Below are 12,618 nucleotides of genomic sequence, written 5' to 3'. Positions count from 1 at the left end.
CACTTTGATATTCGAAACTTTGATTTGTCCAGCTTTTTCATGATCAAATTGGCCGAACTCAATAGATCTCTTTGCAACTCATACCTTTAGTTAATGTTCTTTCACAATGACTTATGAAAATTGTCTTATACTTTACCAAGATCCGATAATATGCCAAGTTATTTGCCACTTTACCAATTCTATGCAAATTCATATATATTTCTATATACTTTGGCTCAAATTTCTTTCTTACCAAAATTCATCTTTTGTCTTATGGGTTACACTTTCAATAACACTTGTGCCTTGTCCGTTGTTTAACTTGCACTACTCAGATCAAATCCATTCATGTATGCTTTTCTTGCTTCGGTCACTAATGTTTCCCAACATAGTGAACTTTCATGGTTCTTTTATTCCAACCTCAAAATGTTGTCATATCAATGCTGGCTTGTATGGTGACTTGTTACATCCTTTTTTGAAATTGAATACGCTTTTTTTCTGCATAAATTCCCCTGTCAAATACTATTTCGCTATTATACCAATGGGTGGAGGTTGTAATCGTCTCCAATGTATTACCAAAGTTCTCCTGTATACCTCCTTCTAGGATTTTGAAAGAAACTAGGAATTTTTATTTGACATGATATTTTCAGGAACTCCATGTAATCTCACAACGAATTTGATGTAAGCCTTTGCAAGTTGCTCCATCTTTGAAGTCTCCTTCATCGGGTTTTAAACATTGCGGATTTAGAAAATCTATCCACCACAATCCGAATAAATTTATCACTTTGAACCCTCAATACACCTTTACAAAATCATTTTTGTAGCTTGTCCTTTCCTGGTTGTATTACGTTTCCTTCCGTTATATTTCCTTTAAACTTCTTACTCTTACAAAGTATACTCAAGCGTTTATCTCCATGAATATTAAAGTGACATATCCTCTTATAAATTTGATCAAATTCACACTCTCTACTTGATTTTTTTTTTCTTCATTACCTCGAATATTTTTGGTCTCATGTTGTCGTTACCCCAACATTTTTTTTAGCTTTCCTTTTTCCAACACTTTCGAGGAGATTAATGTCCTTATTCCCCCTTAACTTTAACATTATTAGCAACGCATTTTCCCAATACATTGCTTCCCTTTCAATGACATTGAATGCCTCTTCCACGGTCCTTTATCAACTCCAATAATTTATTGTGACATTTTTAAATCCTTATGTGAGAGAGTCTATCTCAAACTTTAAACTTTAAAATTCATTCGCAAATAATCATTAATTTATACAAAGTTATTTCACACTGATTACTTTCCATGAACTTCCAATTACTCTTCGCCAGGGCATTCACTGGTTAATAATCCTTTCGAATCTATCAAAATCTTCCACACCGTTGTCCAACTTAAACCTCAACTACAATTGTTTTATCACGGAGTCCATAATTCACCGCTTCTATCCCTGTGACATCAACTTTTCCTCTTATTGCGAGGTTTCCCAAAATGGTCCTTTCTCAATCACAACTCACACTCGAGAAAAACTTGCGTGCATTTTCTTCTCTCGAAGAATCAACACGTTTTATTACAGATGTTCACATCGTTCTTTCCTTTCCATTCGTAGAATTCACAAAAATACTTTCAACGAAAATACTGAATTTCATAAGTCCATGGAAATTTTTTTATAATCCCAAAAGGCAAAAATGTAAACTCGAATCGTCCAAACCTTGTCATAAGCGCCAAATTCTAAATATCCTTTTTCGAATATTTTTACTTAGTAGTTCTATCCTCAAGTCTAACCTCGAAATTATATGTGCTCCTTTCATTTGATCAAACAAATCGTCGCTTTAAGGCAAAGGATAATTATACTTCTTTTGCACATTGATCAATCCCCCATAGGCACTTTACAAACACTTCCATCCCTTTCTTAACAATTACATGCGCTCTCCAGGGTGATGTAACCTTCTTTCAATGACTTCAATAGTATCTTTCAACCCCCTTTAAGCAATGCAACATTAACCCTTTCTCCACACGCAAATATGTTCATATAATACCTCCAACTTCACTTAACCTTTATATCCTTGCTTATATTTCCCATGCTTAAATCTTTCCTCCAATTAAACCCATAATCTTTCTTCTAGCATCCCTTGAATAAATCTCGTGACCCCTAAATAATCTCAACTTCAATCACCTCATATACAATCCTTACTCAAGTTATTTCAACACACCTCAATCAAATTCATAAATCTTGTCATAAACTCTTTCTCCTTTATGACATTTTTATATCCTTAGTTCAATATTCTCGACACTTTCAAGTATACAGCGTCTTCATAATTCAAATTCCTTAAGTTTCAAGAGTTATATAAAACTTATCTTTATTTTTTATCTCACCTTTCATTTAGCTAATAAATGAATTGATTATTTATAATTCAATTCAATCAAACTCCCAAAGACTTTATGTCTTGAAAACCACTCTTAAAGTCATAGTTCGCCATCCTACAACTCATTCCCTTAAGTTTAAAGCAACATCATTTCCTTGAATACCGAGAGGTCTTAACAACTTGGAGTACTTCTCGAAACCAAGTAATCTTTTCATTTCCACTTAATTAAACCTCATTATCTTTTCTTTCTATCTGCATGAAAAACTGGTAAAACTTATTTCGGGTTTGTTATCTCAAACATCTCCAAGTAAGATCGGATGTATTCACAACTTGTTCGTTCCCACTGACATGGTAAAAAAAATCAACTCTCTCCAGTACTTACCATACAAACTTTTATTCACTCTCAAATTCTCAAGACACAAATTGTTTTTAAACAACTTGTATAACTCTTTAACTCAACCGTCAAAACTTCAGGAATTGATCTCCCTTTGGTATATATATAGTTTTCACTTCTTAACACCATCTTGTTTCACCCTTTTCCCACTATGGGATTGTTGGTGGTTATATCCTCCTTGCCTCCTTGGCAATCTGTTAAGCTTGCCTGACTACCTTGTTCAAATAATTCCATTATTAAAATTGCTTCTTGTTACCATACTTTCTTGATGATAAAACTGGTTGTTATATAGGTTGGGTTGAAACACTTAGCTTCCTCCTATTCTAATCAACTAACACCAACCACTAAATTAAACTCAATCAAGAAACAATTATCATTTAATTCGAATTAAGGTTTGAGGTAAAAAAAAAAAATTATGTCCTCATTCCCAATAATTCAAATACATAAAATCTTGATTGATAAACAACCAAAATTCATATACTTAAACAAACAATCATAAATAATAAAAAAAAAATATCCCCACTAACTGCTACTCACAAAAGGAAGAAAAGAAATGAGTAGCACTTGGAAAACAAAATAAATCATAAGGTTGTTGAACAACTCTACAAGATTAGGTGAATAAATTCAAGAATTTTCTCCAAAATGATAGCATTGCTACCCATAATGACTCCTTGAAGTAAAATAATTATCCTCATATCCCAAATGAAAGAATAAATACTCATAACTCCTAAATAACATATGTCAATATTCTCAAGGTTGAACATGTGACAATGTATTTAAGGTCCAACATAACAAGAGTCCTCAATTTTCCAACAAGATCATAACTTCTCAAAACTCCAACCATATATTAAAATATATATGCTCAATTCTCCATCCCAAATTAAATAACTTTAATCATAAGAAATGATAAGTCACTAAGCATAAAATGTCAAACTTCAATTGATTCGCATTGAGTATCCCTCAACTCGTATAATAACTTTCATCATTACTCATCTCTAATCAATTCCTATGCTCATCTCATTTGGGCTCTTGTTCAATTTCGATTCCAATTCAAACTCATACTCAAAGACAAAACATATTCCTCAAAATAGATAATATCCCAAATGATTTCATCCTTAAGCTCCTTAACCATATGCATTAAAATCAATCTCTTTATCCTTATAACTTGGTGTCTCCATACACAAGTGTACAAAACTCAAATTACTCATATTTAATACCTAGAAAACGTATCTTATCAACAAATTATCCCAAAAACAATACTCACATTCATGTGATGAGGTGCATCCAAAATTTCTTCAAAAATACATCTCAAATAAGGCCATTGAAGCGAACCATCCTAACATAAGCAATTGAAATCCCAAAATCCTTAACATTCCTCAAAATTCTCATCATAGAAACTCACAGGGTAGAGGTTTAGGGATCCTACAAGAAAACGGGATTAACTACCAATAGCAAACCCTTCCTATAATCATATAATACAGTTCTTGCAGAAAACTAAGTTCGATGTTCAATCAAACAATCTTGATAGCTCACATATAATGATTCACATATTACATGTTGTCATCAATAAACATTTAGTCATACAACATGCTTGAACACCTCTAAAAAAATACCTATATATATGCACATAGGAAAAAAATTAAATTCAAGCCTATATTCCCTTTCTTCTCCTACCCAAGTTCACCAACATGGTTATAAAGGCTTTTAACACATATTTCTTACCTCGATCCTTACTTTCCTGCAACATGAACAAACTAAAACTATTTTTGACTCCTTTTTTTTGTTTTTTTTTAAAGAAATTCAAAAATAAGCTTTGAAAAAGACTGAAAAATTTTCGGCTTTCTTAAAAAAAAATCGTACATCCTTAATAAAAAAAAATTCGGATGTTCTTCATAAAAAAAAATTTGGTCATTCCAAAAATAAAACAAAAATAAAATTCAAAACAATTTAGTTTAGGAAAAATTCATGGGAATAATCCCACCTTTGGGCCGTTTGTTTTTAATAATCCCACCTTTGGATTATTTTTTAATAATCCGACCTTTACCCCCTATTCTTTTTTAATGGTCCCAACCGGTCATGTAACCTGTTATAACAGGTTACATGACACGTGGCGGCCTATGATTGGTCAAAAAAAAATTTAAAAAAATCAAATTTATTTAAAGAAAAAATAATAATGAAAAAAAATAAATTACAAACCCACCCACCAGTTCAGCCACCACCCTTTCCAGCCGGAAACCACCATCTCCTTCCCCTACCCGACTGAAAACCGCCGAACAACCACCACAGCTCCATCCCCTTCATATGAAACCACCGCAACCCCACTCTCCCTTCACCTGAAACCACCCCCTTTTCCTCTTTCTTCTTCCCTTCTTTAACCCACCATAACTTCCAGCCAATTAACCCACCAGCCACCCACCTACGTCAAAACACAACAACACAAATCAATGTAATAAAACGATACAACAACATCAAAACAAACCCACATTTCACTAAAAAACGAATCTGAAAATCAAAATAAATGAAAAAAAACCTTAGGATCTCTGACATGAGAATTCTTTCAGATCTGAAAAGCAATGGTGGAGCGAAGCTGAGAGATGGTGGCAACATCGTCGAGATTGTAGATATCCATGACAGTAGGAAGTGCTCGGCAGGCCAATTTGAAGAAGTCAAAAACTCTTTTACGAGCTTCTTCGAGATTCGCTGAGTTTGGGGTATCTTTGCTCTCCAAATCGCCGCCATTTTTGGAGCTTGAAAACAACAATGTCGGAGGAGAGAGAAAGAGAGAGAAGAAGAAGAAATGGCTTGAGGAGGTTGCGAGTTACAGCGATCAAACCCTTGCGGAGACCGTCTGGTGGGCTGGTGGTGGGATGGGGGAGGGGAGCTGCGTCAAGGGGAGGAGAGGGAATGGTGGCAGCCTGGCATTGGTGGTGGGGATTATTTTTTTCTGTTTTTTTTTCATTTTTTTTTAAAATTATCAAAATTTAAAAATTAAAAAAAAAAATTTCTTTTTTTAATTTAAAATTTAGACAAATTGCATAGTGACACGTGTATTTAAAACAAAAAAAAAACAAAATTTGACCGGTTTAACCGGTTTCTAGTCAAATGGGACCATTAAAAAAGAATAGGGGGTAAAGGTCGGATTATTAAAAAATAATCCAAAGGTGGGATTATTTAAAACGAACGGCGAAAAGGTGGGATTATTCCCATGAATTTTTCCTTTTGTTTAACGCCGTTTAATTAAATAAGCACTTGACAAGTTTTAAAAACAAAACACTTTAAAATACAATTTTTTTTTTTTGTTTTAGTGGTAATAAAATCTCAACCGGGCTCTAATACCACTTTGTAACACCCTAGAAATTCCTTTATTTTAAAATACCTGTTTTGCCCTGTATAAAACTTCGAATAGGAATATCTAAGACATTACCGCCACCGTGAAAACGGTTAAGGTAAATATCAAAGATACACAGCGGAAGACTAAATTAAAAAACCTTTCCAAAACAAACCAACTTGAAAAGCTAACCAAACGAAAATAAAGTTAAAACCAAAATGAGCGAAGTAAAATGAAAATCAACCTACAACTCGGAACCATTAAAAGCCCTTATTAAAAACCAAACCAAATCCAAACTTAATGTTAGCTTCACATATAAATATTAGCATAAATAATTAAAGTAGAAACATATTGTAACTAATATAAACTAGCATGATTCGCTCTTCACTCGTGCCCCATCATGAATATGCCTCATCACCTGAAAACCTCCTCTCTACTTGTCCCCACTACTCGCCATTAGAAAATGGGTCGTCGTAGGGCCAAAGTAAAGACATGGCCAAACACACAAACACACACAATCAGCAAAGCAGAGTACATAAGCGTAATTAAACACACTAACATGCTTTCACCTATCAACACACACTTACCTCATTGCACCTGTTCACAAACACACCAATCAACACAACAAAATGACTAGACCCTAATTAATTCATTTTGCATTGATTACGCATCGAACGGGTTTCCACCTATTAACCTCCCCCAAATAAATTTGAGGTTAACTAGCACGGGAGCTAACCGTGCCAGCAACAATCCACACAAAGGTGGCGGAATTCCTACGCATAATAAATAATAAAAAGGAATATACAGCGTCCTGTACTCCATTGGAAGTTATGGTTAAATATAAAACCCCATAACCCCCCCCCATTGTTCATACTTAAGGTATATACGTTCCAAGAGTTTTGGTGCGTAATCTCTTTCACTTTACGTTATTTACATATTATTAGACTTGGTGATGACTCTCAAAGTATAATAAATCAATCAACAATAATTATTCAATCAAACAAACATACCAATTTAATTCTTGAATAATTAGTGACCACATATTATTTAATGTTGAACCCTTTTTAATTCTACCTCAGTGACAAAGACACCTTAAACGCATAATGCGCCAAAAATCCTATCCCTCGGTGTTAAAAACACCTTAAGTGCACAAAGGCACCAACATACAATTTATTCCTTGTGTACCTAGACACTTATATAGCTCCTTCCTCATGCTTAAAGCATCAATAAAAATTATTTGAACCATAATAAAATTCTTTTTCAATATTCCAAACATAATTAAACATGTACTTTAATTAATCATGCCTTCTAACATGCCATAAATAAAAATGTGGTTCAAATAAAACATGCCAAAAATACAATTTTCCAATCCATAAACCATCACAAATAATTCATGCTTCACCATTCAATCACAAACACCATAAACTCACAATTTCATACATAAACCTTAGCATGATTCTACTTATAATCAATTACAAACAAACCTAGCATGATTCTACATCACCAAATTATGCTAAGTACGCGTACGTACCTCAAATAAGCTCTTAAAATAACCGAGTACTCTACAACAATTCTCGAACCAAGTCTCCTACATAAAGGGACAATAATACTACTATTATTAACACATTTCAAACTAAACACTTTAAATAACTTATAATAATCTGAAAATTATTTAAAAACCCCTAATTAAACTCCTTTTTAATGGATAATCACACCCTTTTATTAAAATCACAATTATACTACTTTAAATAAAATTCCAATATTTTAAACTAATCAAAAATCCTTTAAAACTTCATCAAAATACATCTTTATACTTAAATTATCCATAGAAACATTAAATTATCTCTTACCCCTTTTAAACTCAAAGATAAAATTTAAAGCATAAAAAAAAACTTCGTTAAAAATCAAAAACCGCCCGAAATTCATATTTATAAGCTGAATTTGGCCACGAGGGAGTGGTTCTTACTACCAAAGGTAGTAAGTCTTTCTTAAAACGTTGTTTACACTCGAAAAACACTACTTTTTTATCAAAATCGGAGGCGTTTAGAACCTGATCGGGATTAAAACGAGATTAATATTAACGAACGGAAATCTAATTATTAAAACATGAATTTGCGAGTTCAAAAATCTGAAATTAAGTTAAACTAATAAGTAGTTGTAATCACCAAAATTTCAAAACATCATTACTATAAAAAGCCCTAAATCAATTATTCATAAAAACCCTAAAAATCAACACTTTAATAATTAAAACCCTAACTTATAATTTTATGAAATCTGAAAATAAAACACTTTATTATTTAAAATTTACAATCTTTAATCATCAAAACATAATTATAATACTAATCAACATACTTTGAATAATTAAAACCAAAACCCATAAATAAAATCATCAAAATAGCTAGAATGAAAAGAGGAGAGAAAAGGGAAGAAGGAGGTGACCCGTAGTGGTGGTCGGCTGGTCGCCGGCGGCTGCTGGGCGGCCGGAGTGGCTGACGGCGGCTGGGGTCGGTGCCGGCAAGGTGGTGGCAACAAGTGGCTGAAACTTGGGTGGGTTTATGTCACCCAAAACCCACGTAAATGCAAGAATAAAAGAAAGAATAAGAAAAGGAAAAAGGAAAAGAAGAAAGAAAGAATAAAAATAAAAAGAAAATAGCTTACCTTGACCATTTGACCTTTTTGGGTGGTAAAATTTTGGGGATTAGTAGAGTATTTATAGTGTAGAGTAGGTTAGGGTAGGTTTGGGCTTCATAAAGATAATGGACTTAAATGATGAAGTAGGTGGCCCAAAAGTAAAAATAAGATGATTGGGTTCAATAAAGATGGGCTACGTTTGGATTGAATACTTATTGACCAAAATATAAATACTTGCTTTATTTATAATTCAATAATTAAAATAGTTTGACCCAAAATATATTTTATAATTAAATAAATAATTTATAAAATACATTAAAAATACGGGGTATTACATTTTATTATAAACTCTATATGCTTTACTATTAGAGGCATATCCTAAGAATACTGCCTCATCACTACATTCATCAAGCTTTCCTAAGTTTCTTTTACCATTGTTATGAACAAAGCATTTACAACCAAAAGATCTAAAGTAAGAAATATTAGGATTTCTCCCTTTGATTAGCTCATAAGGAGTTTTTTTGGTGATGGCTTTAACTGATACTCTATTAAAATTTTGCATGTTGTATTCACTGCTTCTGCCTAGAAGTTCCTAGGCAAATTGCTTGAGATCAGCATTGTTCTAGCCATGTCTTCAAGGCTTCTGTTCTTGCGTTCCACACTCCATTTTGTTGTGGGGTTCTTGGGGCAGAGAAGTTGTGATCCATTCCATGCTTAGTGCAAAATTCATCAAATTTTGAATTTTCAAATTCAGTTCCATGATCTGATCTGAGGTGAATCAGTGGATTACCTGTTCTTCTCTGTTCTTTCTTTACAAAAGCTAAAAATTCATCAAACGTTTCATATTTATTAACAAGAAAGAAAAGCCAAATAAACCTTGAAAAGTCATCAACAATAACCATAACATATCTCTTACCACTTCTGCTTTGGATTCTCATAGGATCACATAGATCCATATGAACAACTTCCAAAGGTATTTTGGTGCTTACCGTTTTCTTAGATTTAAAAGAAACTCGAGTCTGTTTTCCTCTAACACAAGCATCACACACTTTGTCATACAGGAACTTAATGCAAGGAAGTCCTTCCATTAGTTCCTTAGATCTCAATTTATCAAGTAAAGTAAAGCTTGCATGGCCAAATCTCTTGTGCCATAATAGAGTATCATTCTCAATGACACTAAAACAAGCTAAACTGCTATTAGGAACCTCGTTAAGATCCACAACATATGTGTTCTCTTTCCGAGTTCCTTCCAAAATAATGTTCCCAGTGTCATTGTGAATGATTCTACACTTATTGGAAGTAAAGCTTACAGAGTTACCTTTGTCACAAAATTGTGAAATGCTTAACAAGTTGTGCTTGTAGCCCTCGACAAAAAATACAATATCAATTGCATGGGAACTTGACCTTCCTACTTTGCCAATAGAAACTATTTCTCCTGTCATGTTATCACCAAAGGTCATAGTTCCCCCATAGTAGGCGTCCAGTGAGAGAAATCTAGATTTGTCTCCAGTCATGTGCTTAGAACAACCACTGTTGAGGTACCAACTGTTGTTCCCCTCACTGGAACCTGCTTGAGAAATCAAATGTTAGTTTCAGGAACCCAGGTTTCCTTGGGTCCTGTGTAACAGCAGCAGGTTCATCATTCTTCTTGATCCAAATCTATTCTACATGTTTTTCATTTTTCTGTGTACTCTTTTCTTTCTTAGGACACTTAACCTGTTTGTGTCCAGAATTGCCACAGAAATAACAAACAATACTACTAGGCAGGTTAACATACTTATTTTCCTTTTGGAACTTCTTTTTGAAAACCAAACCTACTGTTCTTTTGGTTTGAGCTTTGGTGATCCAATATGGAACTCTGTATTCTACAGGTTGTTTTCCTTTCCTGGATTTCTCAAGTTCCCCCTCAAGTCTTGCCTTATCCGCTTTTATATCTTCCAAATCAGATTTTAGTTTTTCAAAATTCGGATATTGAGCAAGTGGAGGAACTTCAGAATCAGGAGTATCAAGACAGAGTTTCATTAAGGATAGTTCCACATTTAACATTATGTTATCATGTTTCAACCTGTCTACAATTTCTTTCAAATAATTATTATCATCAAATAGACTAAAGAATCTATATTGAATATCAAATTTCATATTATCAACCCACTCACTGTTTTCTTTAAAAGTTACCAAAGCTTCATCACTTTGTTGTTTAGCTCTATGCAATTATTTCAATTCTTCTTGAATATCTAAAACAGCAAATATTAAGTTTTCTTTAGAGAAATGTCTAAGTTCTTTTTAAGAAAACCATACCTCAGATTCAAGTTCCTTTAGTTTTGCTTTTTCATCAGTTTTTTCCATCAAGCATAGATGCGCAGTTTCCTCTAACAGTTGATCTTCCTCTTCTTCTGAATCCAAATCTGCCCAAGCAGCTAGCATGGCTTTCTTCACATTGTCCTTGGTGAAGTAAGGCTTATAGAATCTTGACTCTTTGGATTGCTCCTTGCCCTTTGTCTTTCCTTTCTCACCATCTGGTAATGGACAATCTTTGATGAAGTGATCTTTAGACCCACATTTAAAACAAATTGTATTTCTGGAACTTGCATACTTCTCGTTCCTATCAGCCTTCTAGTAGTTCATCATCCTTTTGAACTTTCTAACTAGCATTGCCATTTCTTCCTCATCAGCTTCCGATTCCTCTGAGCCTTGAGCCTTAAGAGCAAGACTCTTGCTCTTGGAACTTTCAGTATTGGAACTCAGATGAAGTTCATGAGTCATCAATGATCCAGCTAGTTGTTCCATGTTAAACTTCGTGAAGTCCTTGGCTTCTTGCATGGCAGTAACCTTAGATCTCCATCGCTCATCTTGTGGTAGGCTCCTTAAGATCTTTCTTGCCTGTTCATCAATAGGAATGTGTCTGCCAAGGGAATTCAATTCATTAATAATATCATTGAACCTAGTAAACATTTCCTCTATATATTCCTTTGATTGCATATCAAACCTTTCATATCTAGACATAAATAAATCAATCTTAGAACATTTTACCTCATTAGTACCTTCATGAGTTACCTCTAGTAGATCTCAAATCTGTTTAGCAGACTTGCATCCCATGATATGATTATGTTCATGAGGTCCAAGTCCACAGTGCAAATACTTTATAGCTAAAGCATTTAATTCAAGTTTCTGATAATCTTCCTTATCATAATCAGAAATAATATTAGGAACTACTTGTTCTTATCATTGTTGCAGTTATTTCAAAATCACCAGTTTCAATAACACGCCAAACCTGGTAATTTTCAGCCTTGATAAAGGTCTCCATCCTGTTCTTCCAGTAGGTGTAAAACTTACCATTGAACATGGGTGGACGTTGGGTGGAATACCCTTCTTCAAGTTTCTCCTTGTACTTCATCTCTCCAGGAACTTACTCAACAAAGTTATCTGCTTACACGTGAGAACCTCGCTCTGATACCAATTATGAGTTGAGACGATTAATACAAGAGGGGGGTGAATTGTATTGGTTTCCTAATGACTACTTTTTGCGGATTAACAAACAATGCATATAGGAACTTGCTAGAACACACAGATTTTACGAGGAAACCTTCCAGGACCCAACTGGAAGTAAAACCTCGACCCTGCCTTAGGGATTTCAAACACCCAAACTTCACTATAATAGGGCAAACACCAAGTTACAACCTATTAGACACGGACCTTTATTTTCACAAGATCCTCACTGGACTTGCTACTTGATAGGACCCTATCCTACCAAATCTAAGCACCACACTTAGATTCACTCGTACCACCAAAGTACTACACGTACTGCCAAAGTACAACTACTTGTACCACCTAAGTACAAAATTCTCAGCCTCACCTAGAAGCTTACAAAACTGTATGTAAAACAAACAATAAACTCACCCAAATAACCAACCCAATACAAGTGTAC

At 34.0% G+C, this 12,618-nt stretch overlaps 1 protein-coding gene across 1 annotated transcript; it reads right to left on the bottom strand.

The window, feature by feature from the left end:
* Nucleotides 1-4,855: 4,855 nt before the first annotated feature.
* Nucleotides 4,856-5,894, bottom strand: LOC110684552. Its single transcript, XM_021860995.1, has 2 exons — nucleotides 5,265-5,894; nucleotides 4,856-5,150 (listed from the first exon to the last, which is right to left on the bottom strand). Exons 1-2 carry the CDS (start codon nucleotides 5,471-5,473, stop codon nucleotides 4,943-4,945), a joined length of 417 nt encoding a protein of 138 aa, XP_021716687.1. The 5' UTR covers nucleotides 5,474-5,894; the 3' UTR covers nucleotides 4,856-4,942.
* Nucleotides 5,895-12,618: the final 6,724 nt, after the last annotated feature.

Source organism: Chenopodium quinoa, unplaced genomic scaffold (assembly GCF_001683475.1).
Source record: "Chenopodium quinoa cultivar QQ74 unplaced genomic scaffold, ASM168347v1, whole genome shotgun sequence".
NCBI classification, from domain to species: domain Eukaryota; kingdom Viridiplantae; phylum Streptophyta; class Magnoliopsida; order Caryophyllales; family Amaranthaceae; genus Chenopodium; species Chenopodium quinoa.
This window is presented reverse-complemented; position numbering and strand designations above follow the sequence as displayed.